We start from the raw sequence: 26,379 nt of genomic DNA, 5'->3' as shown, positions 1-26,379 counted from the left end.
TTTAAGTTAATTTGGTTAATATTGGAAACAGCTGTAGAAATGTGATGACTGTCATCCAATTAATAAGAAAGTGTAAGAGCAATATAAAGCCTGTAAAAGTAAAACTAGCAATACTATGCCCAGTAGTAGTAGTGTAACCCAGTCTTGGCTTCCAGGAGTGAAATATCACACAACAAGTGTTTAGAAACCAGTAGAAATACTACGGCAACATTCATTGCTGAGAAGGGGTAAGAAGCCCAAAGTTGAAATAATCAAAACAGGATACTTGCTCTTCACACATGAGACCAACTCCGAACTATCCGATAACAATCAATACCAGTTTGTTCGACGGTTGAGGAAACGGTATCGCAGTCAGTGTTTGTACGGTTTAGAGTGAAGCAAGGTGGGTATTAGTCCAAGTTTGCGGCTGTATTTTGGGTCAACAAGGTCGATGTTCTACACGTAATTGATACGACTGGCAGCTATCTGATCAGTATATTGATTAACTGTATGGCAGCACGCAAACAAGATGTAATGGCTTGTATAAAGCAAAATACTCGTATATACGATACCAGAACATTGCCGAACCTTTATTTTTATTTTCTACTGTGTTTGATAATACTTTGTAAAGTTCACCAGCTACCTGTTGCTCTTTTATATGCATCGCTTGAGGTACCATATTTGTTTCCATTACTAACTGTTACATGTCACATTATTAACAGAAACCAAAATCTACATGCAGTCAGGTAGGCCTAACTAATGTAGGTGTGAACAAAGCGAGAGAAATTTTTTCAAAAAAAATGTTCAAAGGAAAGGTGGCGTTGTTGATATTTGATTTGGTTTATTTTGAACTTCGCGCAAAGCTACACGAGAGCTATCTGCGCTAGCCGTCCCTAATTTAGCAGTGTAAGACCAGAGGAAAGGCAGATAGTCATCAACACCCACCGCCAACTTTTGGGCTTCTCTTTTACCAACGAATAGTGGGATTGACCGTCACATTATAACGCCCCTACGGCTAAAAGGGCGAATGTGTTTGGTATGACGGGGATTAGAACCCTTGGATTACGAGACGAGTGCCTTAACCACCTGGCCATGCCGAGCCCGCTGTTGATGTGCTGTCATTCAATGTAACATATATTATAATTAAGAACCCTTAATTTTGTCAAATACAGAAAAGTTAGTTTAATTAGGCTTGTAAATTAACGCTATTAGTAAATTTAAACATGAACCGTAGTCTGATTTGCGGTTTCACTTTTCATTTTTTTCACTTTCGTGTGTGAGAAAGCATACAGTATTCACTATATTCTATATATGACATCCTTTGTTTGTTTTAAAACAAAGATACATTGGGCTATCTACTGTGTTTACCACGGGAAATCGAACCCCGAAATTTAGTGTTGTAAGTCCATAAGCTTACCATTGTCCCACCGAGGAGCATGTGTGAGTCCATACACACATTTTTCACTCTGTTGGGAAAGTCACTGTAAACATCTCCCAATTTTAATCTCGTGCTCTCTGTTCAGGTCGTATGTGTGGAATAATAATTTCATTTTATAACGATTTTGACCGCTAATTCCATTTTACATAGATATTAAACATAACTGCCACTCTGATCTGTATCTAAAGACATTATAACGAATGATATAAATATGTCAAGTAGGAATATTGGAAAGATAACGGAAACACAGTAGCATTAAACTATTATAAAAAACACACATTAAAGTTGGGCTAAAGACAACAACAAAGCACGTATCGTGTTATTAGCAGCAGGTGACCAACTTGATGTTAAGACAACAACAAAGCACGTATCGTGTTATTAGCAGCAGGTGACCAACTTGATGTTAAGACAACAACAAAGCATGTATCGTGTTATTAGCAGGAGGTGACCAACTTGATGTTAAGAAAACAACAAAGCATGTATCGTGTTATTAGCAGGAGGTGACCAACTTGATGTTAAGACAACAACAAAGCACGTATCGTGTTATTAGCAGGAGGTGACCAACTTGATGTTAAGACAACAACAAAGCACGTATCATGTTATTAGCAGGATCTCTCTTTCTCGGCATGAAGATTTGGTCACTTAAGGCCCAAGAGGATCAGATGTGCCTCTTTCTCTCTTCAACATTATGGGTAATGTCGTTATACTTATTTCAAGGGGTTCACTGGCTCTGACTCCTTTTAAAGCGGCCCTGCCAGGTGGTTTTGGCACTCGACTCGTAATCCGAGGGTTGCGAGTTCGAATCCCCGTCCCACCAAATATACTCGTCCTTTTAGCCGTGAGGGCGTTACAATGTGACAGTCATTCCCACTATTCGTTGGTAAAAGAGTAGCCCTAGAGTTGAGGTGAGTGTTAATGACTAGCTGCCTTCTTTCTAATTTTACACTGCTAAATTAGGGACGGCTAGCGCAGATAGCTTTCGTGCAGCTTTGCGCGAAATTCAAAACAAACCAAACCTTTAAGGCTGCGTCCATGTAGGTAAATACGGTAACATTGATGGAAAAATACACAGTTTCTTCATTTGGATATGTAACACTCTACGCTGCGGCTCGGTTACATATAAACCCTTTCACTCTTATTAAAGTGAATGTAGTAAGTAGACAGCCTGTTTTTTATTTATATGTATACACATATATTTCTCAGGATAGAGGTGCTTAAAGCTGTCATCATCATATATACAGTAACTGTCAAATTCGTATAAGAAGTCCTATTTTTTGCGACACAATTTAGCGTACTACGTTGGAGTCTATCTTTCGTTGACATTACCGTGAATAAATTAATAGAAATTAAAAATATCTCTCCGCATGTCATTTCTATGGTTGCGCTACAAGATTGACAGTTAGATTAGTCCGACAAGAGTAATCCACTGGTCGTGTTGTGTGCTGTTAACTAGCTGTCTTCCCTTTAGTCTATCAGCTCAAAATTATAAACAGCTAGCGCAGATAACCCTAAACTCTGCGCGAAATCCAAACACACAGACAGAACTTTAATATGGCAAACCAAAAATACCGCCAGTAAAGTTTTGTTACTTTGTTTAAATGAAGTTATTCACATGTTTGGAGTACGAAAGAAGAACTTGTTTGATATTCAGTCGGCTGGTATATTTTTAACGACAATAATGCATTAACATTTACACTTTAAATCTCTCTCAGTATCTTACTATACGCTTTCCTCCACCTTTAGGTTACAAGTGTAATTTGGTTTTTTGCATTCGGAGTTGTAATGGGCCATTAAGCCACAAGTAGTTATTTTAGCACACATCCAGCTACTTTAGTGTTCTTTATCACGTTACTAGTCGACCTTTAATGAACCACAAGTACTGTTCAATCAGATTACACAGACAATTAGGCTTACTATATACAGTGACACAACTCAGACATGAGCGAATAACGGGAGCTTCAATCTAAATTCATTACCCGATATAGATAATTTGGTCGTCATTACACAATAGCATCCTGGAAATTTGATGAGCATAGTTACAAAATAAACGTAATACATAATCAGAAACACCCTCACCAACAAAAGTTGACCAAAAACAATTTACTTAATATATTTCGACGATTCCCTTTATTGTCCCTCTCACAATGATTCAGTCTGGTGGTGCGGCATAACCTGGTGGTTAGAACGCTCGACTCTTAACTTGAGGGTTGCGAGTTCGAATCCCACTCAATCGAACATGCTCGCCCTTTCAGCCATGACGGTCAATCCCACTATTCTTTGGTGAAAGAGTTGCCCAAGATTTGGCAAAGGGTGGTAATGACTAGCAGCCTTACCTCTATTTTTACACTGCTCAATTAGGGATTGTTAGTGCGGATAGCCCTCGTGCAGTTTTGCGTGATAGTAAAAACAAACTTGAATTACCTTGAATTTAAATTAAATATAAGAAGACAAAGTGTAACTCGGCGGTTAGAATGATGCGAGGTAGATATTCTTTAACCCCACTCTCAGCTGTGGGTGCGTTTGAAGAGTGACATTCAGTCCCATAATATACCCTCCAAGCCGGACAAAGCCCTTGCGGCGGTAGCTGTTAACTTTTTGCTTTATCTGTATGTCAGTAATTCAGATTTAATGATGACTATATCCAAACCTTGGAGACTTCAGGACAGGCGTTTAAACCGATGTAGAAACCATGTAAAAGAGCGAACTACAATTCAACTTTGATAAAACTAGTTATTCACGTATAGAGAAGAAAGGATTAACAGTTTGTTTTGAATTTCGCTCAAAGCTACACGAGGGCTATCTGCGCCAACCATCCACTGCCAACTCTTGGGCTACTCTTTAACCAATGAATAGTTGGATTTACCGTTACATTATAACGCTCCCACAACTGAAATGGTGCGCATGTTTGTTTGGTGGAACGTAGATTCGAATCTGCGACTTTCTGATTGTCACTCAAGCGCCCTAATCACCTCACCATTCTGGGTCGCGCTATAAGGAAGAAATGTTGGGTTACAAAAGTTTCAATCAGCTTGAGTTACGCAACGTACTAAGTAAAAATAGCTTATGGCACAAAATAGAATAACATCAAATTCTAGCCATGACACTACACACACAAACACACACACAAGAATAAAGAGAAAAGTTTCAAAGATATTACATCTTGTAATATCGTTAACTAGACACCATGGAAACATTCCATAAACAACTGTTTTTAAACACTCTGGTGGTATTTCAGTAATTGAAAAGTTGAAATAAATAATGATAGGTTAGATCCAGAAAGAAGACAAAATAAGAACAAATAAAAATGCAAAATAATTAGAAATAGCTGACTGTAATAATAACAGTTACAAAGATAAAACTACAACCAAGAGATAACTGAATTCAACAGATTATATCCAACAGAGATAAACCTTCTTCACTCTTAACACTGACAACCACATTAAAATGTGGAATGGTCAGGCTTATGTTGTATATTTTCTTTATAAAACCTATCGGATACTCTTCCCCCGCCCTCTAAACCAGTCACCATCAATTGGCTGCCGTAATATTTCCTAGTGACAGATATTTTCTTATGCCACCATTGGCAGAACCTAATGCTAGAAGTAACAAAGACAATCAAAGAAACCTTCTTTGAATAAGACGCTCCTGTGAGATGGATTTCACTATCACGTCCCTTGGAAAATCGGAATCATCCTTAATCTCACGACATGTGAAACTCAAACAGTCATCTGACATATCGTCAGATTAGTCTGTATTTGAGAGCTCAAGTGAAATAAATGTTCAGCATTCATACAGTCAGAAATACGTAAAGAGTATTGTTTTAATGGCCTTATTTGTAAAAAGAAAAGAAAAACAACACGAGAGACACAATGGTGTTAATGTTAGAGATTCATATTAGCATTGTTTTGGAAATAATCCGTTTCGAAAACGAATATGGCATGTTTTTCTGCAACCATTGGTCAGTGTACCAAAAAAGAGAAACTTCTTTCAAAATAAAAATTATATGCTATTTCAAGGCAAACTCAAGGTACAAGATATTAGAAAAGCATATGAAGTTATATTAGATACCACAAGGTGTCATTAAACAAAATGATTAACCAGCCAGGTCAGTGATCAATGGCCCCGATAAAGTTCATTCAGGCACGGTAATCCCTAATTTAGAACAGCTAACTAAAGGAAGATGGACAATGAGAAGTATCCGCTCCCCACACGGATCTCCTCAACCGAATAATGGTTTCACTGTCACTCTCGTAATGACTCTACAGATGACTGTAGAGCGTATTCAGCAATGCATCTTAGTTCAATCTCAAATGTTGAGTTCTTCAAAGCGACTACGCCCATTGAGCCACGCCTGACTACACAGTTGAAGTCAAACGTATACTCAGTTGATATTTGAGCTAATAAAGTAAAATAAAAAATTAGTTTAAAAAGATGTACATTTATATTCTTATCAATAATAATATTACCAGGTTTGGGTTATATTCTTATCAATAATAATATTACCAGGTTTGAGTTATATTCTTATCAATAATAATATTACCAGGTTTGAGTTATATTCTTATCAATAATAATATTACCAGGTTTGAGTTATATTCTTATCAATAATAATATTACCAGGTTTGGGTTGTATTCTTATCAATAATAATATTACCAGGTTTGGGCTATATTCGTATCAATAATAATATTACTAGGTTTGAGTTATATTCTTATCAATAATAGTATTACCAGATTTTAGTTATATTATTATCAATAATAATATTACCAGGTTTGGGTTATATTCTTATCAATAATAATATTACCAGGTTTGAGTTATATTCTTATCAATAATAATATTACCAGGTTTGAGTTATATTCTTATCAATAATAATATTACCAGGTTTGGGTTATATTCTTATCAATAATAATATTACCAGGTTTGGGTTATATTCTTATCAATAATAATATTTCCAGGTTTGAGAAAGCAAACCATAGATCCTTCGATCCACGTCTCGGAACGTTTATCACTAGACTACGTTCAGTGCTGCAATCTTTGAAAAGTTGTCATATATTTAAAAACATTTATATTTATATTGCATCTTACTCCTGTATGGCGAAGAAGACAAACTTTTTCAAGTTTCTGCTGAATTTGAATTTACAATAATGTTTGATTTAACTTTGTAATGAAGTATAATATTAGAAAGGGTGCTTCAATAGTAATGTTGTATTATAATCCATTATCGCCCAAAACAGAGGACCACTATCATTCCTTCTTTACATATACATTTTGAACTACTTATCATTATTAAATGGACAACGATGGCTTAGATGTTGAAGACATCATGCATTGATTTGTTTACGTCTTTGTTCTTTCTATATATATAAGTAAACGTTAAACAATTAGCTTAGCCAAAAGGGTTGGTAGCTTTAGTTTGATGTACCTTTGGAACTACACACAGTGTGATGTTAGCAGGTTGACTAGTCTATGTTATTTACATCATTTGTCTTTGTTACGTCGACAAGTACATATACAGCTAAGACTCTTTATCCATTAATTCCTGGAAAGGAAACTTGTGGTAAGTGTTCCACGTAGCACAGTCTTATGTTGTTTATAGCAGTTTTTATGGCTTCCATGTGAAAAGAGCAAATGTCCATTGAAAATAAATACGTCTTTGCGAATTGAAATCCAATAAAGCCCAGACATCTGTGGCATAAATAACAAAACATGAATATTTACTATCTGTGCTACAGATTAAATAAACATGAATATTTATCATCTGTGTTACGGATAACAAAACATGACTATTTACTGTCTGTGCTACAGATTAAATAAACATGAATATTTATCATCTGTGTTACGAATAACGAAACATGACTATTTACTGTCTGTGCTACAGATTAAATAAACATGAATATTTATCATCTGTGTTACGGATAACAAAACATGACTATTTACTGTCTGTGCTACAGATTAAATAAACATGAATATTTATCATCTGTGTTACGGATAACAAAACATGAATATTTACTGTCTGTGCTACAGATTAAATAAACATGAATATTTATCATCTGTGTTACGGATAACAAAACATGAATATTTACTGTCTGTGCTACAGATTAAATAAACATGAATATTTATCATCTGTGTTACGGATAACAAAACACGAATATTTACTGTCTGTGCTACAGATTAAATAAACATGAATATTTATCATCTGTGTTACGGATAACAAAACACGAATATTTACTGTCTGTGCTACAGATTAAATAAACATGAATATTTATCATCTGTGTTACGGATAACAAAACATGAATATTTACTGTCTGTGCTACAGATTAAATAAACATGAATATTTATCATCTGTGTTACGGATAACAAAACACGAATATTTACTGTCTGTGCTACAGATTAAATAAACATGAATATTTATCATCTGTGTTACGGATAACAAAACATGAATATTTACTGTCTGTGCTACAGATTAAATAAACATGAATATTTATCATCTGTGTTACGGATAACAAAACACGAATATTTACTGTCTGTGCTACAGATTAAATAAACATGAATATTTATCATCTGTGTTACGGATAACAAAACATGAATATTTACTGTCTGTGCTACAGATTAAATAAACATGAATATTTATCATCTGTGTTACGGATAACAAAACACGAATATTTACTGTCTGTGCTACAGATTAAATAAACATGAATATTTATCATCTGTGTTACGGATAACAAAACACGAATATTTACTGTCTGTGCTACAGATTAAATAAACATGAATATTTATCATATGTGTTACGGATAACAAAACATGAATATTTACTGTCTGTGCTACAGATTAAATAAACATGAATATTTATCATCTGTGTTACGGATAACGAAACATGACTATTTATCGTCTGTGGTATAAAAAAGGAAAAAAACAACATATATGACTGTTATAAGAAATATCAGGCTGTCTCTGAGAAAGTTCCGATAAACTTCAGCCCCCAAACACCCCCTTAATAGAAATCCTGGATCTCTTTAAGATTATTGACGCATAACTTCAAATGTGCCCAATGTAAAATATTCAGTTAATTGAGCTAAATAATTTTAATTATTATGACTGAATCAATTTTTATTAATTTTAGCAGCTCGTCTCTGGTGGAACCCTTAAATAAAAATATAAACGAGGGTAAGGAATTAAAGAAACGGTTCGAACTTCATAATCGTTTCAATGTTACCGCTTTAATTTCGTGAATGAACGAGCAAATCTGTAGCATATTACGAAAAGTCGACGCCAAACTGAAATGGCGCTGTCGATTGTGCCTATTTTGTGTCGGATATATGGTTTGTGAGCTGCGACTAAAAACAGCGAAAGAAGGCATTCAGAACCTATTATTAACATTAACCGTTAATCCTGGAATTGATAGGTACCTTTGAGACACATGTATGGCTATTAGATGCAAGAAAAAAAATGTGAGTACAAGCCCCTAAGTAGGGTATCTTCGTGGTTTTTAAACGTTTGATAGACATAATAATTATTTTATTTATGTATTTTTGGGCTTTTTTAAGGAGCAGTTTTCCTTTCTATAGTAAAAGGAATTGAATTATTTATACCTCAAATATGTTCAAAGTATTTCAGAGCCAATGTGTATTGATATTTCATTAGAACCACCACCAACTATCTTTTACACCTTCCAAGTTTGTCTAATCTTATTTCGCTATAAATGGCGATCTGTGCTAGCCCTCGAGTAGTTTTGTGCGAAATTCAAAAACAAACAAACTGATGGTAACATTTTCCTTGGTGGCACTTTCTACTATGAGAGTAACCATGTGGTACCTGGTAGCTACGAAGAACATCAAGATGGAGAGAAAAATGTTTTAGTTCATCCCAAACGTATACAGTCAGGCTGGGAAGGATGATGGTGGCTGTAGAAATATAACAGAAATAACGTCAAACAAAAACCGGACAATAACACCACAGTGGACTGTTGCATAGTGCAACAGGTGGGTGAGAACCATTGTGGGATGAGCACAACTGGCTGCCTTCTGAACATCATACACTATTCTAAAGGAATCAAAGAGGATAGTACTCCACACAAGAGCAGTTCACGCACCATTACAACATTTCGAGCAGTTTTTATTGTTGAAACAATAGAGCTCAAAACAGGATGTTGTTCGCTCACTTGACGGCCCCCCGCTAGTACAGCAGTATGTCTGTCTACGGATTTACAACGCGAAAATCAGGGGTTTGATTCCCCTCGGTGGGCTCAGCGGACAGCCCAATGTGGCTTTGATTTAAGAAAAACACACACACACACTCACTCACTAAACAGTCAACAGCAGTTGGTAGCACATTTGTGCTTAGTGCCACGTGATATTTGCTCTTGTTTGCTATTGTTGGGTAAATCTAATGTCAAATGAACATGATTCTGTAAGAGAGGCGCCTATTGACGTAAAAAAAACTCATTGTGGTTTAGATCATAAGACATTGTTTACTTTTGGTTGATCTAAAGGCAAATAATACTAAAATATTTAATTGCTGAGAAAAACAGTTCTTTGACATTGAAATAAAATGTTCTTTTATTCAACGGTTTGTTTGTTTTTTTTATTTCGCGTAAAGCTACTCGAGGGTTATCTGCGCTAACCGTTTCTAATTTTACAGTGTAAGACTAGAGGGAAGGCAGCTAGTCATCATCACCCACCGCCAACTCTTGGGCTACTCTTTTACCAACGAATAGTGGGGATTGACCGTCTCATTATTACGCCCCCATGGCTGAAAGGGTGAACATGTTTGGTGCGACCGGGATTCGAACTCGCGACCCTCAGGTTGGGAGACGAACTCCTTAACCCACTTGGCCATGCCGGTCCTTTTATTCAACGCACTACAGTTAAACCTTATTTCAGACGATTGTCATCTTTTGTTCAAAATACGCGCATTTAAATACGTTTACTGTTTTGTAACGAATATATTTGTAGCTAAATTCTGCTTATATGCATCGCTTGTCTTCCATTTAATCAAAAGCAGTATGAGCGGTTGTACATCAGCTCTTTTCACGTCAGCTTAAGTTCGTTTATTCCGTGTAGACTGGATGCATAGAACACTTCCGTCCAAACACTAGTATTATGAGGTGAGCAAAACCTGTTCCATAGTCCAATAAGTAAAATAAATTATAATCAGATCAGAACCAACACACATACTTACGTGTCCTTTGGTCAACTTATGAAAAACGTTCCGGATACCTCCTTTCTGCTGCGAGAGTGCGCGAAATACTTTGTTCACAGAAGGAGCCAATGAGAATCGATATGAGAAAATACTTAACGTGCCATTCTGCAATTTGTTAGTGGTTCGGATTTTTTTTTTGTTGAATCTATCCCAATACGTCAAATAATTAAAGTGATTTAAAATTTATCACGGTTTGGTTTATTTTGAATTTCGCGCAAAGCTACACCTAATGAATATTTCCAGTTCATATATCTTTTTTTATCGTCAGTACCATTAGTTCACCCCATCCTTATTTTATAATTTTCTTATAGAACTGTCTTATTAGTGTTTTAGTATGTATCAAGGGTTAACAAGAACCCCCTATCCAGACCATACAATATACGACAATGTTGAAAACGGTTTTGTTTTTTTTTGGTTTTTTTCATTTCGCGCATAGCTATTCGAGGGCTATCTGCGCTAGCCGTCCCTAATTTAGCAGTGTAAGACTAGAGGGAAGGCAGCTAGTCATTACCGCCCACCGCCGACTCTTGAGCTACCATTTTTATCAACGAAGAGCGGGATTGACTGTTACTGTATAACGCCTCCACAGCTGAAAAGGCGAGAATTTTCGATGAAAGGGATTCCAACATGCGACCCGCAGATTGGTAATCGAACGCAAAGATACGCCAGGCCGTATTTATTGTTATGTATTTTAGAACAAAGTACCGAAGGCTAACCAAACGTGAATTTATAAACAAAAAACGTATGGTTAAATACTTACTTGTACCATCGAAAGAAGCAGTTGACAGAAGAAAGGAAAAACTTTCTCCAATCTTGTATGGTTTCACTTTAAATTTATGCTTTTTCTTTATTGATTAATATTTCATAGTAGCGAATATTCACTAGTTCCGTTTTGGTTTGTTTTGAATTTCGCGCAAAGCTAGCAGTGTAAGACTAGAGGGGCGGCTGCTAGTCATCACCACCCACCGCCAACTCTTTTACCAACGAATAGTGAGATTGACCGTCACATTATAACCCCCCCCCACGGCTGAAAGGGCGAGCATGTTTGGTGTGACATGAATTCGAACCCGCGACTCTCATATTACGCGTCGAGTGCCTTAATCACCTGGCCATGCTGGGCCCGTTCCGTTTTGAATTTATATAGAAAAAACTAGGCTTAGCACTGGGATGACAATCATAATAAGTGTTTTTATTTGTCCATAAAGTCATTGCCGTTTTCTGAAATGTGATTAGCTTATTCTAACCCCTCGTCAAATACGTCATTTTGCCGATACAACCGTTACAACTCGTATTAATTCCTCATCAAATATTTAAGTCTTCACGTCACAATATTGACAAACTTGTACAGAACGTTCAATAAAAACGTCATCTAGCCATCACACTGCTAATTAACTCTCGTGTTGATCCCTTTTCAAACACCATATATCATCTTATGCAGTTCATGGACTATATGGTTACGTCAGCAACTCCTGCCTTCCAGTCTGAAGGCTTATAACGCTAAAAACTGGGTTTCGAAAACTGTGCTGAGCACAGCACAAATGGCCCGTTATGTAGTCTTAAAAATAAACACATAAAAAACGACTCCAAGGGCTCAACTTTAGCCATTACTAAATTTGAACTGCTGACCAGACAAAAGACAACCAGACTGCATTCCCTGCCAATACGATAAGTGAAGAGAATAAAACCTCTGGTCTTACGATCCGCAGCCCGTGAAGCTGACCACTTAGCACCACCTATGTTTTCCGTAAATCTCTTATTTAGTGCAACTGGATATGGATTTTTTGTACAAGTGTAAAAAAATTACGATTACAACTAAGTGTTTTTGTTTTGTTTTGTTTTGTTTTGGTTTTTACTGGAGTAGAACATAGTATTTCAGGATGTTTTGATTCTTTGTTTGTTTCTTTTTAAAGAAGAAATTAACTTTGCAATAACATTTCTTGGACTTTCTCTTCAAAGTTTTAAATTAAAAAGGAAAATATTTAACAAATATAAAACGTTTTTGAAAACGTAGGTACCTTGGTATTACGACTCTTAGAACAGAAGTTCAACTTTAATGTATTTATAAGAACGTCAGTTGATCGAGCAGCATTTTTGCTTAGTCAATCAACAGCTTTACCTTAACTCAGGGTTACTGAAGATGTTCCATCGAAACCGGCTTGAACCGGAGAATACAATCACTTTTTTAAAATAGTTTTCTCACCAGAAGTAAGTAAAAGAAATACAGATCACAATATTATTGTGTATTCCAGGAAAACTGGATTGTTTTATCTAAAAAAATTTTAAAGCATTGGAAATTTGATAAAATGTGATTTGGTGCATTTGTTAAAACTTTTGTTACCCAGGTCACTGGTTATTCTGGGTCATATTGTTACCCGAGAAACTATTCGATCTACGGCATGTAGTTACCCAGAAACTACTTACATTTTGTTAAGCATAATTATCCAAATTTTTCTTTTATTCTGGAGCGTACAGCTATACAGAATACTACAACGTACAGTCATCTAGAAAAGCCCTCCACTGGAAGTCTGCGGACTTCCACACTTAAAAACCGGGCTTCGATACTCGTGGTGGGCAAAGCACAGATAGCCCATTGTGTAGCTTTGTGCTTAATTCTAAACAAACAAACAAAACAAACATCCAGAAAAATTATTAATACTGCAATACAGTTATCCAAGAAACTACCTGCTCCACAGCTTACAGATATCCAAGAAACTACCTGCTCCACAGCTTACAGATATCCAAGAAACTACCTGCTCCATATCTTACAGATATCCAAGAAACTACCTGCTCCATATCTTACAGATATCCAAGAAACTACCTGCTCCACAGCTTACAGTTATCCAAGAAACTACCTGCTCCACAGCTTACAGATATCCAAGAAACTACCTGCTCCACAGCATACAGATATCCAAGAAACTACCTGCTCTACAGCATACAGATATCCAAGAAACTACCTGCTCCACAGCATACAAATATCCAAGAAATTATTTATCCTAGAAAATATATTAACCTGGAAAACTAAATATTCTCGAGTACATCGTTACCTGAGAAACTTCCTAACCTGGAGCGTACGGCTATCCAGATTTTACAACATGCAGATATCCAGGAAATTATTTATTCCGGCGGCCCGGCATGGCCAGGGGGGTTAAGGCGTTCGACTCGTAACCTGAGGATCGCGGGTTCGAATCAAACCCGTCGCACCAAACATGCTTGCCCTTTCAGCCGTGGGGATTCCCCTCGGTAGTACGATGTGGCTTTTATGTAAGAAAACACACACACACACACACACACTTTTCATAAACTGGAAGACCTGAAAACTATTACCCACTGGGTTATTGATAAAGCATGATGTCTTTATATTGCTAGGGAAACCTTAAGTTCAGAACATATTCAAATGATTTGTTATCGAGTTTATTTGAAGACGATTTTTACCAGCTGTCGCCAAACGGGTTTTTCTTTTCGTCAAAACTGATTGAATCACGTTAAAGAAAATCCACATTCAAAACCAAAATATAAAATTACTTTAATTAAAAGCCATTATTTAACGGGTAATGCTTAATGAAGAATAGTTCGACTGACTTATAGAAGGCCAGGTGTGGCTCAAATTTTGGTGTCTTATCTGCTGATCAGAGGGTTCGGGATTCGAGAAGGTATAATGATGAATACTGTGCACACTTTCAGCTTTGTGTGCGTCGTAAAAGTAACAATTAGTACTGTTATTCTATTCAGAAAACAGAAAAATACATGCTTTAGCTATAGGTGATGCTGTCTGATAGGTAGTTTAAAATTGAAGACTGATATACCTGAACTCTGTATGCCTCTGACATATAAGGTGTCGGTTTTGGTTGAAGTTTCCGTTTCCACTCGGCCCGACATGGCCAAGTATGTTAAGACGTTCGACTCGTAATCCGAGGGTCACGGGTTCGAATCCCGGTCGCACCAAACATGCTCGCCCTTTCAGCCGTGGGGGCGTTATAACGTGACTGTCAATCCCACTATTCTTTGGTAAAAGAGTAGCCAAAGAGCTGGCGGTGGGTGGTGATGACTAGCTGCCTTCCCTCTAGTCTTACACTGCTAAATTAGGGACGGCTAGCGCAGATAGCCCTCGTTTAGCTTTGCGCGAAATTCAAAGCAAACAAACAAACCGTTTTCACTCAGGGAGAGATGGGATAGTTTTCAGAACTGAATTTATACCACAAATGAATTCTATGTAACTCCCCATAGGGAAAATGTTTTAATTTAACTCCTAGTTGGTAAAAAAGTATTACAGAAACTAACACAGAATTCACGAACACACAGTACAGCATCTGTTGAAATGAAAGTTCCAGAACTGTGAAAAACGTCTCTGTTAACTGGCCTCTTCGTCAGATAAACAAAATTTAATTACAAGTGGTGTTTCTCGTTGTGTGCGTGTGTCTTTTTCTCGATTTTATCCAAAACAGGGTAGCAACACTTAAATATTTCGTAAAAGGTTTGTTTTTGGTTTTTGAATTTCGCGCAAAGCTACTCGAAAGCTGTCTGCGCTAGCCGACCCTAATTTAGCAGTATAAGACTAGAGGGAAGGCAGCTAGTCATCACCACCCACCGCCAACTCTTGGGCTACTTTTTTACCAAAGAATAGTGGGACTGACCGTCACATTATAATGACCCGACGGCTGAAAGGGAAAGCATGTTGGGTGCGACCGGGACTCGAACCCGCGACCCTCGGATTACGAGTCGAACGCCTTAACACGCTTGGCCATGCCGGGCCTATTTTGTGAAAGAACGACCCACCTATGAAAGCTAATCTTTACAATAAAACTGAGAGCATTGCAACCTTCCCCATGATTAATAGGCTTGTGTATGTGACAAACCATTTGATATCTAATAAACTTTTCCGCGAAATTTGTTCTTCTTTTAAAATACAAATTTTCTATTGGCTTATAAACCCATACTTGTTTACAGTATCCGATTGTGTTGAAAACATATTCAAAACTTGCTTATAAATTAATACTTGTTTACAGAAACTGAGTGTAGTGAAATTAATACATTTGTTACGTATTATTTGTATATTTACTTATAAACCCGTAGATGATTGTGTTCAAACACACTTATAAAATTCGTAAAGTGAAACATGCCTGAACAATCTCTGAACTAAAAAATATTACTATTTTTAACCCACGTATTTAACTATATGATAATATTGTATTATTTACTCGGTAAAATGTTTTGTAGAATACGTACAATTGTTCGAGTTTAAATCCAGTTGTTTACATGGGGGAAGGCATATCTCCCAAAAATTCTATAAAATACGTAATTTCGTACGATTTATTTTCAACACAAATTTCGTCTGGTTTTTTTTTTTACATTCTAAAACATTAATATTTTCTCAGATTAACTAACGAATATGAGTTTCGGTGGCCTTTTGACAAATAATTTTCTAAACAACTCCGCCCAACTAGTCGAATACAACGTCGACAAATATGTGCGCGTTCTTATCTGCCAGAGTTGAATCCCCTCTGTTACAGATATCCTGTTCCACAATCCATAGTCTCTTGTGTTTGCTGACTCATGATTAACAAAAGCTTAGAACCTGTGAGATCCATATAAGAAGCCTAAAAAAAACGCACACACACACAACCGCTACGCGTAAGAACACACAAAAAAAACAACAACAGCCAAGTGCCTTCTTAAGTCAACACGTGTATGCACTAGGAATATCCATACAGAATCTGACTGGAAGGTCAGTAATAAACAAAATATGAAAGAAAAGGGGCGTTGACATTGGAGAAATGGACGCACGTGCCATAAAATTGCTGACCTGTTTGGCTGAATATACGTTTGTGTGTTAGTATGTGTCTGTGTATGTGCATTGCTACCTGTAGACATTTTTTTACTGATACAGAATCTTAACTGATTTCCCTGCCTTCAATCAAAATCACAAATGCGATACGCACGTATATTTCTACTCCTGTATAAAACAGGAACACTTACAATAAAAAAAACACTAATAATGACGTCACAAAGATAATAAATTATTCTAGCTAAAAAGGAATATATATTAAAGAGATGTCTTTAAACCGGAGTTTCTCTAACCAGTTTAAAACAGATAACGTTTCACATGAAAATTGATTATGTGTCATAAAGATATGGAGTGATTATGCATGAATGACGAATTAGTTGTCATGTGCCACGTGCTTATCTGAAAATAAAAATTATGCAACTTGAAATAAAGATAAACATGGGCCCTACTTTACATTTGTATTTTATGTCTTTTGTCGGTTTCAAAATTTCGCCAAAAATACTCGAGTATTATCTGCGCAAAGCCGTTCCTTATGTTGAACCAACAGAGCAGAAGGCAAGCAGCTAGTTAACAACTCTCACCACCAACTCTTGTCTGTCATTCCTACAGCAGTGGAGTACGTTTTTGCAACAACGGGTCGCAAACTATGAATCATGTTATTCGCAGTCCGGGTATGAAACTAGGAAAAAAATCTCTAAAAGTGAAATTCTAAGATTTCACAGCAATATTTCCAATAGTGGACCTCTTTCGGAACGTATAAGTGCGGTTTCCCTTTAAAATACTCGTTGTTTGTTTGTTTGTTTTTAAATTTCGCGCAATGCTACTCAAGGGCTATCTGCGCTAGCCGTCCCTAATTTAGATTTGAGGAAAAGCAGCTAGTCATCACTATCCACCGCCAACTCTTGAGCTACTCTTTTACCAACGAATAGTGAGATTGACCGTTTCATTATAACGTCCCCACGTCTGAAAGGGCAAGCATGTTTTGTGAGACGGGGATTCGAACCCGCGACCCTCAGATTACGAGTCGAGCGCCTTAACCCACCTGGCCATGCTGGCCAAACTACTCATTGTATAAATCCTAAAATCTAAACGTACTAAACTGAACTAACAAAAGATCAGAATAACTAATTTACATTTAATCCTGACCTTCGAGAGTAGTAGAGTAAACCTCCAATGAAAAGCTATTTTGCAGCAGAACAGGCTGGGAGAATGACGTCATACAAATTATGAGTCATCAGTCTGGCATGTAAACAAACAAACTGTTGCCGCATGTTAACCAATAAAAGTGACGCCACCAGATATTAATTTACGGAAATATTTACCAAGAAAGAAACACTCGGAGGAATTCATCATGTCTTTAAAGACGACTTCTTTAAGTAATATGTAATTTTACGAGTAGAAACAAAACAGATATTTTAAAACTTATAGAATTAATAAAAGTGAGACGCTTAACCTTAATTTAAAAAATGACATAAGGTAAACGTCAGATACTGAACAAAAACGACAGATGTTTCTGTTTGTGTTTTTACCAAAAACACACACTTATATTATTAAAAGCTATATAATCACAGGTGAAAGGCTACTGACTTGCGACGCATTCGTTTTTTGAGAAAGTTTTACTTTATTCGTTGGCCCGGCATGGCCAAGCGTGTTAAGGCGTGCGACTCGTAATCTGAGGGTCGCGGGTTCGCACCCCCGTCGCGCCAAATATTCTCGCCCTTTCAGCCGTGGGGGCGTTATAATGTTACGATCAATCCCACTATTCGTTGGTAAAAGAGAAGCCCAAAAGTTGGCGGTAGGTGGTGATGACTAGCTGCCTTCCCTCTAGTCTTACACTGCTAAATTAGGGACGGCTAGCACAGATAGCCCTCGAGTAGCTTTGTGCGAAATTCAAAAACAAACAAACTTTCTTGGTTAACGCTATGCACTTGATTCACAACCTGAAACGACTTTTGTATTTCTCGTTTCGTATGTGGGTTTAACGAATATTTTTCAACACATATAAGCACGGGTAGAATTGCTGGAGTCGTTTGTAGAAAGACAATGAACAGAGAGAAAACAATAATGTCTCTGTTTTTGCTATTGATTTTTGTTTAACTTGGGGGAAATAAAAAGATGGCGCTTTCACAGAATTAGTAACTTCTTAGTTTTGGAATTCTCTGCTGATAATGACGTGTGTGTGACGTATCAAATTTCGAAATCTTATCACTCACAGCGAAACTTTCAACATTGTAAAGATCTTTTGTTTGCTACATAAATACACATGGTAAGTGTGTAATGTTTTATAACTTGTCGTGTTTTGATTTTTGACGGGCTTAACGTTATAATGGTACACTGGCAGATTTTACTGGGACAATGCTATCTATTTAGTGGGCCCGGCATGGCCAAGTGGTTAAGGCACTCGACTCGTAATACGAGAGTCGCGGATTTGAATCTCTGTTACACTAAACATGCTCGCCCTTTCAGCCGTAGGAGCATTATAATCTAAAATCAATCCCACTATTCGTTGGTAAAAGAGTAGCTCAAGAGTTGGTGTAGATGGTGATGACTAGCTAGCTGCCTTCCCTCTAGTCTTACACTGCTAAATTAGAGACGGCCAGCGCAGATAGCTCTCGTATTTTACACAATAGACGACAGCTATCTGATGATGGCCCCACCAGTGGTCTAAACGTTGTAACCAAGTTAAACAAAAAACAAACATGAATAACCCCTTAAAACGCTGTACCTCTCGACTTTTATTCAGAGTATATGGAGGATTTTTTATTCGCGCTGCAGAAAGTAATCGCAAGAGGCTGTCTGTTTTCGAAACAGTCTCGTGAAGTTGGGTCTGGGACAGTCGCGAAACGTTTTTGTGATTTTAGGACAACCATGAAAATTTATTATAGTTTTTAAACATTGGCCCGGCATGGCCAGGTGGCTAAGACACTCAATTCGTAATCCGAGGGTCGCGAGTTCGAATCCCCGTCACACCGAACACATTCGCCCTTTCAGCCGTGGGGACGTTATAATGTGTCGGTTAATCTCATTATTCTTCGATAAAAGAGTAGACCAAGAGTTAGCGGTGGGTGATGATGATAAGATTTACACTGCCAAATTAGAACGGCTAGCGCAGATAGCCCTCGTGTAGCTTTGCGCGAAATTCGAAACAAACAAACTTTAAAAGCTTTTCATGCATCGATACAGAACGCAGCACATTCAGAGCTCAAAGTGATTATCACTCAATATCTTATGTTTTATTAGTAAACAAAACATGTTGATCGTTCATTTGCTTTAAAGTGCAAATCTAAATAATGAATTATCGTCGCTATGTTCCTGGCAGGTATTGAATCCAGATTCTTAGCGTTGTAAGCTTGCAAAGTTCTCAATGAGTCACCGACTTCAAAACCCAAGAATTAATTCTAGAATTATTAGAATTAGGACTATGATCCGTAAGAATCCAATAGGTTTCTTTAAACACAATTTCCTAAACTATTTATGCACAAAATTGCTTGCGAATTCGAAGCTTTGTACATTATAAGGTTTTGAATAAAATATATTTTAGTCACAATGAAAATTTAAATGTAAATGTCCTCAATGTTGAGATTATCGCAGTTACTACTTCTGGGGGTTTCTGTGTATTTCACACATAAAATTCAGAAATGTCACCAAATTTATGGTCAGTTCTTTCAATTGAGTTATGTAACGTTTCAGTAGCTTGAGATATAAACAAAGAAATTAAATTTTATCTATCGCCATCAGCCGTCCAAGTTCATTTTACTTCATAATAACCAAACATATACTCCAAAGTAATTCCTCCATTAGGGTATGACCTAGTTGTTGGCGTGTCGGGCTGTGTATCGGATGTTCCAAAAGTCTGAGTCTGACATTAGCTGCAGAACAAGCTTCACCATTTCAGTTCTGGTCATGTTAAAACATGTGATGGATAATCCAGCTTTAAATCTTACATATAACAGTCTAAATAAAACACAACAGGTATTTTGTAATGTTTCACTTCACTTGGTTGGTAAGTAAAGAAGATGGTTCACGATCTCTGCTATCGATACAATTACTTCTTGTTTTGTATGGTAACTCAGGTTATGGACTATTGTTCTGTGGTACAGTTCTCATTGTATGGTAACTCAGGTTATGGACTATTGTTCTGTGGTACAGTTCCCATTTGAAACAGAATTGTCGGGAAATGTCTCCAAGATGTTCTTTGTTTCCATCTTGCGGAGATACAGACAGTTGACTTGATCACGTGGAAAGATACTCACCGGAAATTGACAGGAAATGTTTGTTTATATGGAGTAGCCATTATCGATATCCAATACATACGATAATGATACTTCCTCGTGGTACAGTTATCTGTGGTAATCACAAGTTAACATCGACATTTTCCCTATATCTATTCTCCGAATGTTAAAGTTACCATTATGAAAATTTTTCGTGACATGCTTTGTACCATGTTAGAAACATCACGTTAATAAACTGCCAGGATGTTTACTATCTGCTCTATGTACTTCGTCCAATAAGATTAAATACATGTATTATTCACATGATTACTACTCGTGCATCTTCCGACTGTTAGTCTGTTATTTCGCTATATACTCTGTGGGAAGCTTGTATCACTTTTTTGAAAACTTAAATGTGTGTACAAATTAGCCTGTATACGGTTCCAAGGCAGATGCATACCTTAGTTGCAATAAAACGTCATATGTTTATATAACTTCTTGTAACAAGCTGTTTAGCTCTCTTCACTAACTGTACTGAGTGATTGGTTGCAACTGGTCGTGGAGTATCCTGCCTTGTTCTTGGATTACCTCTTGTAACACACTAACTCTCTTCAGTAACTGTGGTGAGTGATTGGTAGCAACCGGTCGTGAAGTATCCTGCCATTTTCCTACATAAATCATCTTTTTTTTTCTTCACGTTTTGCTACTAGGGATCTACACTATAGACATCACTTCCTTCGGAATGCAAAACTTTAGTACTTTGCATGTTTTTATACTCGTATCAGAAAGTCCTGTAACATAACCTTCCTAGAATGGACGAAATTTCGGCACCATCTATATCTACGAAATAACCACATTTCAACGGAGATACAACAAGAGGGTAAGAGCTTTTAACCTCCATAATCATAGACCAAGAGAATGATCTAGGACAACGTATTTGGATGTAATATTTGTTGCCATATTTTGAAATATTTGTTTATATAAAATACCAGGCGAAACAAACATAGGAACAAAACTACACATCAAAACTGGAAATAAAGTTCAAAGTTACATGGCCACAATCAGATTGGACTTAGAGGTCAGAATTTCCCAGACTCACCTTACAGATGAAGACTCAAGTAAAATACACGTTGAAACTTGAGAACGCAACTTTGCTGTAATTCATTAGTTTTTATTATATGTGTTTGTTGTTGTACTCCGCAGCTGAAAATAGTACGTAATCATCAGCCATGACACATTAAAATGTTATTACTCATACAAATATGAGAAACTGAAGCTTGCTCTGTTTACATATAATTACAACTAGTAAAAGATGTGTGTTACTCACTGCTTCCACAAAAACATCTCCGACTTTCTGCTTGGTATCCCAGTTTGTCAAACGCTGTCGAAGTTTCTCTAAGAAGCTCTCGTGATGTGCGAGAATTTCTGGTATTTGGAGAAAAATGTCATTGACGAGGCTTGGTTCTATCACACCCATGTACTCAGAACTTTTAAGAGGTTTCATATATTTCTGCAAATAAAATGTATTAATTTTATTATAATTACATATTGAATGTCTACATTTCTGGACAAATAAAATTGTTTCACTACGAATATGCTCTTTGTTTGTATTTTAACACTTGAAAACTCAATGGACGAAGCCTCGAAAAGTTAACTGTTAGTGTGGAATTGTACGAATGACGGGTTAATAAATCTTTCAAAATTTACTTTTGTTCAACTATAAATGGCCCGGCATGGCCAGGTGATTAAGGCACTCGACTCGCAATCCGAGGGTCGCGGGTTCGCATCCCTGTCGCGCCAAACATGCTCCTCCTTTCAGTTGTGGAGGCGTTATAATGTGACGGTCAATCCCACTATTCGTTGGTAAAAGAGTAGCCCAAGAGTTGGCGGCGGGTGGTGATGACAAGCTGCCTTCCCTTTTGTCTTACACTGCTAAATTAGGGACGGCTAGCGCAGATAGCCATCATGTAGCTTTGCGCGAAATTAAAAATAAAATAAATCTACTATAAATTATTATTCTAAACGAATGTCATCAGCTGTTGAAGACAAGTGAGAGTTTCGTCAAAAGTTAATAATCTATAAAAAAGACACGTTACACTTTTTATAATATCCCTGAAACATGTTTTTCAGTCACAGTCACTCTATGTGGATGATTATCGTGTGTTTGGTTAAGATGTAAAAAACTTTACCACTCTTAGCCTTCAATGAAAATATCATTCAAATATATGTTTGTATAGAATGAAGCGCAAAGCTACACAATAGGCTATCTGTGCTCTGCCCACCACGGATATCGAAACCTGAATCTTATGAATGTGAGTCCCCAGAAATACTGCTGTGCCCCTGGGGAGCCATGCTAAGTGAGGAAAGTGGCTCCAGTGTCGCCGATGTCACCAGAAAAACAAATTGAACAATGGAAAATATTATTTTCATCTCTTTTGAATACACATGGCTTGTTATTGTAGCTACAAAGTATTGAGATTTATCAATGATCATTTTGTTGTAATAAAAGCCGGAGTATTACAGTTTTAATTGTGATTTCGATAAAGCTTCAGCAACCAAATACATTAGCTAGACTACTTATGTTCTGCGATTAACTCTCACGTTTACTTATTTACTTATTTCTACACATACGTATCTATTTACTCTCTCAGGTACTTGAATCACCTATTTACGTACATTCTATTTACTTACTCACAGACTTACTTCATCACATACTTATCTCGCCTATTTACTTACTCACAGACTTACATACTCCATCACATACTTATCTTACCTATTTACTTACTCAGACTTACTTACTCCATCACATACTTATCTTACCTATTTACTTACTCAGACTTATTTCTTCACATACTTTCCTCACCTCTTTACTTTATTACAGACTTACTTCATCACACACTTATCCCAGCTACTTTCTTACTCACAGACTTACTTCATCACACACTTATCCCAGCTACTTACTCACAGACTTACTTCATCACTTTTGTATCTGACTTCTACTTACTCACGGACTTATCATCATCACACACTTATCCCAGCTACTTGCTTATCACACGGACTTGGCTTCTCATCACACGCACTTATCATTTCTTGCTTTCACCGGACTTAGCTATCGTCGCAATCCATCATTTCTTGCTCACGGACTTGGCTTTAATCGCACGCCCTTATCCCGGCTACTTTCTTACTCGGACTTATTTCACACACTTATCCAAGCTACTTGCTCACCGGACTTGGCTTCGTCACGCACTTTTATCCCAGCTACTTCTTATTTCAATCTGGACTTGTACAAATCACGCACTTATCCCGACTACTTACTTTATCTGGACTTCACAGATTCTACTGTCACATGCTTGCATCAGGGACTTTCACAAACTTCGTTCACGCACTTATCTTAGCTTGTCACTACGGACTTGGCTTTATCGCACACTTATCGGCTACTTTCTTTACTCTACAGGACTTATTTCACGTCACACTTATCCAGCTTACTTTACTCACAGACTTACGTCACACACACTTATCCCAGCTACTTGCTTGCTCTGGACTTACTTCATCGCACACTTATCCCAGCTACTTACTTACTCACAGACTTACTTCATCACACACTTATCCCAGCTACTTACTTACTCACAGACTTATTTCATCACACACTTATCTCAGCTACTTACTTACTCACAGACTTACTCCATCACTAACATACTTACCTGCTCCCTTATTCCTTTTTTCACTCATCTCACATATTTATTCACTTCTAAACCTACCTATTCCCACGGCATGCTAAACACAGGCCACGTCCAGTACATCTAAGACTTCACTTGTAAATTATTTATGAATTTACTAACGCCTAAGACTTCACTTCAAAAATCTGTGAAAATTCCTTCGGTTTAAAATATAATAAAAATTATATATTTGTATGTCTATCAGTACTGTTATATTGATACTTTTAAATAAATATCCAATGTATTTTTTGTCCCTGAAAGTTATTCACATCCGTACTTAAGTTAAGCTGTAGTTAAGCGCAAAGCTACAAAGTTGGGTTCTCTGTGTTCTACCAACCATTGGTATCGAAACCCAATTTCTAGCGTTATTAGTCCACGGACTCACCGCTGTGCCACTGAGAGGCACACATGTGCACGATTTATATAGTATATAATAGCATACAGTTTGACTGCTTAAATGGTAGGTGCCTGTAATTTCAAAATAATAATAACGTAAGCGGTTAAGTTTAAAATACATCCGCCTATTTATTAAAAGAATTGGTTTGGTTTGAACTTCGCCCAAATCTACACGAGTGCTATCTGTGCTAGCTATCCCTAATTTTGCACTGTAATATTAGAGGGAAGGCAGCTAGTCATCACTACCCACCGCAAACTCTTGGGCCACTCTTTTACCAATGAATAGTTGGATTAACCGTCACATTATAACGCCCCCACGACTGAAAGGGTGAGCATGTTTGGTGCTACGGGGATTTGAACCCGCAACCCTTAGAATACATGTTTGAGTGCTGTAACCACCTGGCCAATCTTTTGTCTTCTTTTACTGTATGAGTTGAATGATATAGTAATAATCACTTCACGCAACGGATGTTAAACTATATTTTTGCCATGTAATTAAATCCTAATCTCTCTCAGATCTATTTATATCACAGTAGACCATCAAAATAAGCTATTTAGTGCTACAACGGTTATCTTTAAAGTTCGGTCCCGTGGCACGCGATTTTTCTCTTGAAGTGTCAGTCGGCGTTTTTGAAAATTAAGCGTGGACGTGACAGTCGCTTTTAGATAAGAACGATTACTCAGCTCGTTTATTTTCTTCCTTTTTATCTGTGTAATATGACGTATTTATCATGGCAACCACGTCAGATATTATGTCACCGTAATTACAGCGTCTGCAAAAAAAAAAAAAAAAAAGTAGTCACGTGCGTCTGACTTGCTAGTGATTGGACTAATCCTTCTAAATAGCGATATATTCAAGAAACGTGTCACTAGTGTTTCAACCCCAATATCGCTAGTTTTTCGCTCCCAAATTATTGCTACTTACGTGTAGATTCGAAACTTCACCATTTAGAGGTACTTCAAACTTTGATGGGCCATTTATCAAACAACTCCACTTACAAAGTTGACTACATTAAAATTAATGGTCAGTTGAATGATGAAACGCTCAGTTATTCCTAACAGAAGATTCGAGTCGAAGTAGAAAACAGTTAGAAACAAAGAAGAAATAAGATTTACATGAGCACGTGCAGGAGAATGTGCCTCAAACACTTGCTAGGTAGCCACACCTTCAATATTTTAAAATGTGTATCACGTGACCAGTTGAACTACTCGCCAGTCAAATTATTTTTAAAATCCCCAACTTCAAAAATCTTTTCTGTTTTTATGTGAACCAGTAAAAGAGAATTCCATTACAAACGTATATATAAACTGTCGTTAACAGAAACGCAATACCATTTTGTTATGAGATACTGTAGATTATAAAAACCTTTTTAATTAGTTCTAAATAATCTTTTCTTTTTCTTCGATGGACGCACACCGTAGGGGAAAACACGAGCGGGCACTATTGTCCCAGGCCCTGTTGGTGACCCGGACAAGTTGCAACTGAGGGGATCGCGAAATGTTAGGAAAGCCTAACAAAACAAATCAACAGATTCGGGTCAAAACTGAAACGTAAAGATTCATAAAGCATCTACGGATTTACAACGCTAAAATCAGGGGTTCGGTTCCCCTCGGTGGACTCAGCAGATGGTACGATAAACAAAACAACACAAACACACTCAAGA

At 37.1% G+C, this 26,379-nt stretch overlaps 1 protein-coding gene across 1 annotated transcript in view; it reads right to left on the bottom strand.

Moving 5' to 3' along the window:
* The window catches only part of LOC143245918 (rho guanine nucleotide exchange factor 17-like), a 152,423-nt gene that overhangs the window by 107,888 nt on the left and 18,156 nt on the right, over positions 1 to 26,379 (bottom strand). The window contains exon 3 of the mRNA XM_076492170.1: positions 21,931 to 22,113. Coding sequence (XP_076348285.1) covers positions 21,931 to 22,113 — 183 coding nt within the window. The remainder of the gene's footprint in view (positions 1 to 21,930; positions 22,114 to 26,379) is intronic.

This window comes from Tachypleus tridentatus, chromosome 3 (assembly GCF_004210375.1).
Source record: "Tachypleus tridentatus isolate NWPU-2018 chromosome 3, ASM421037v1, whole genome shotgun sequence".
Classification (NCBI taxonomy): Eukaryota; Metazoa; Arthropoda; class Merostomata; order Xiphosura; family Limulidae; genus Tachypleus; species Tachypleus tridentatus.
Note: the sequence above shows the minus strand (reverse complement) of the source record. Positions and strands in the feature narration are given on the sequence as shown.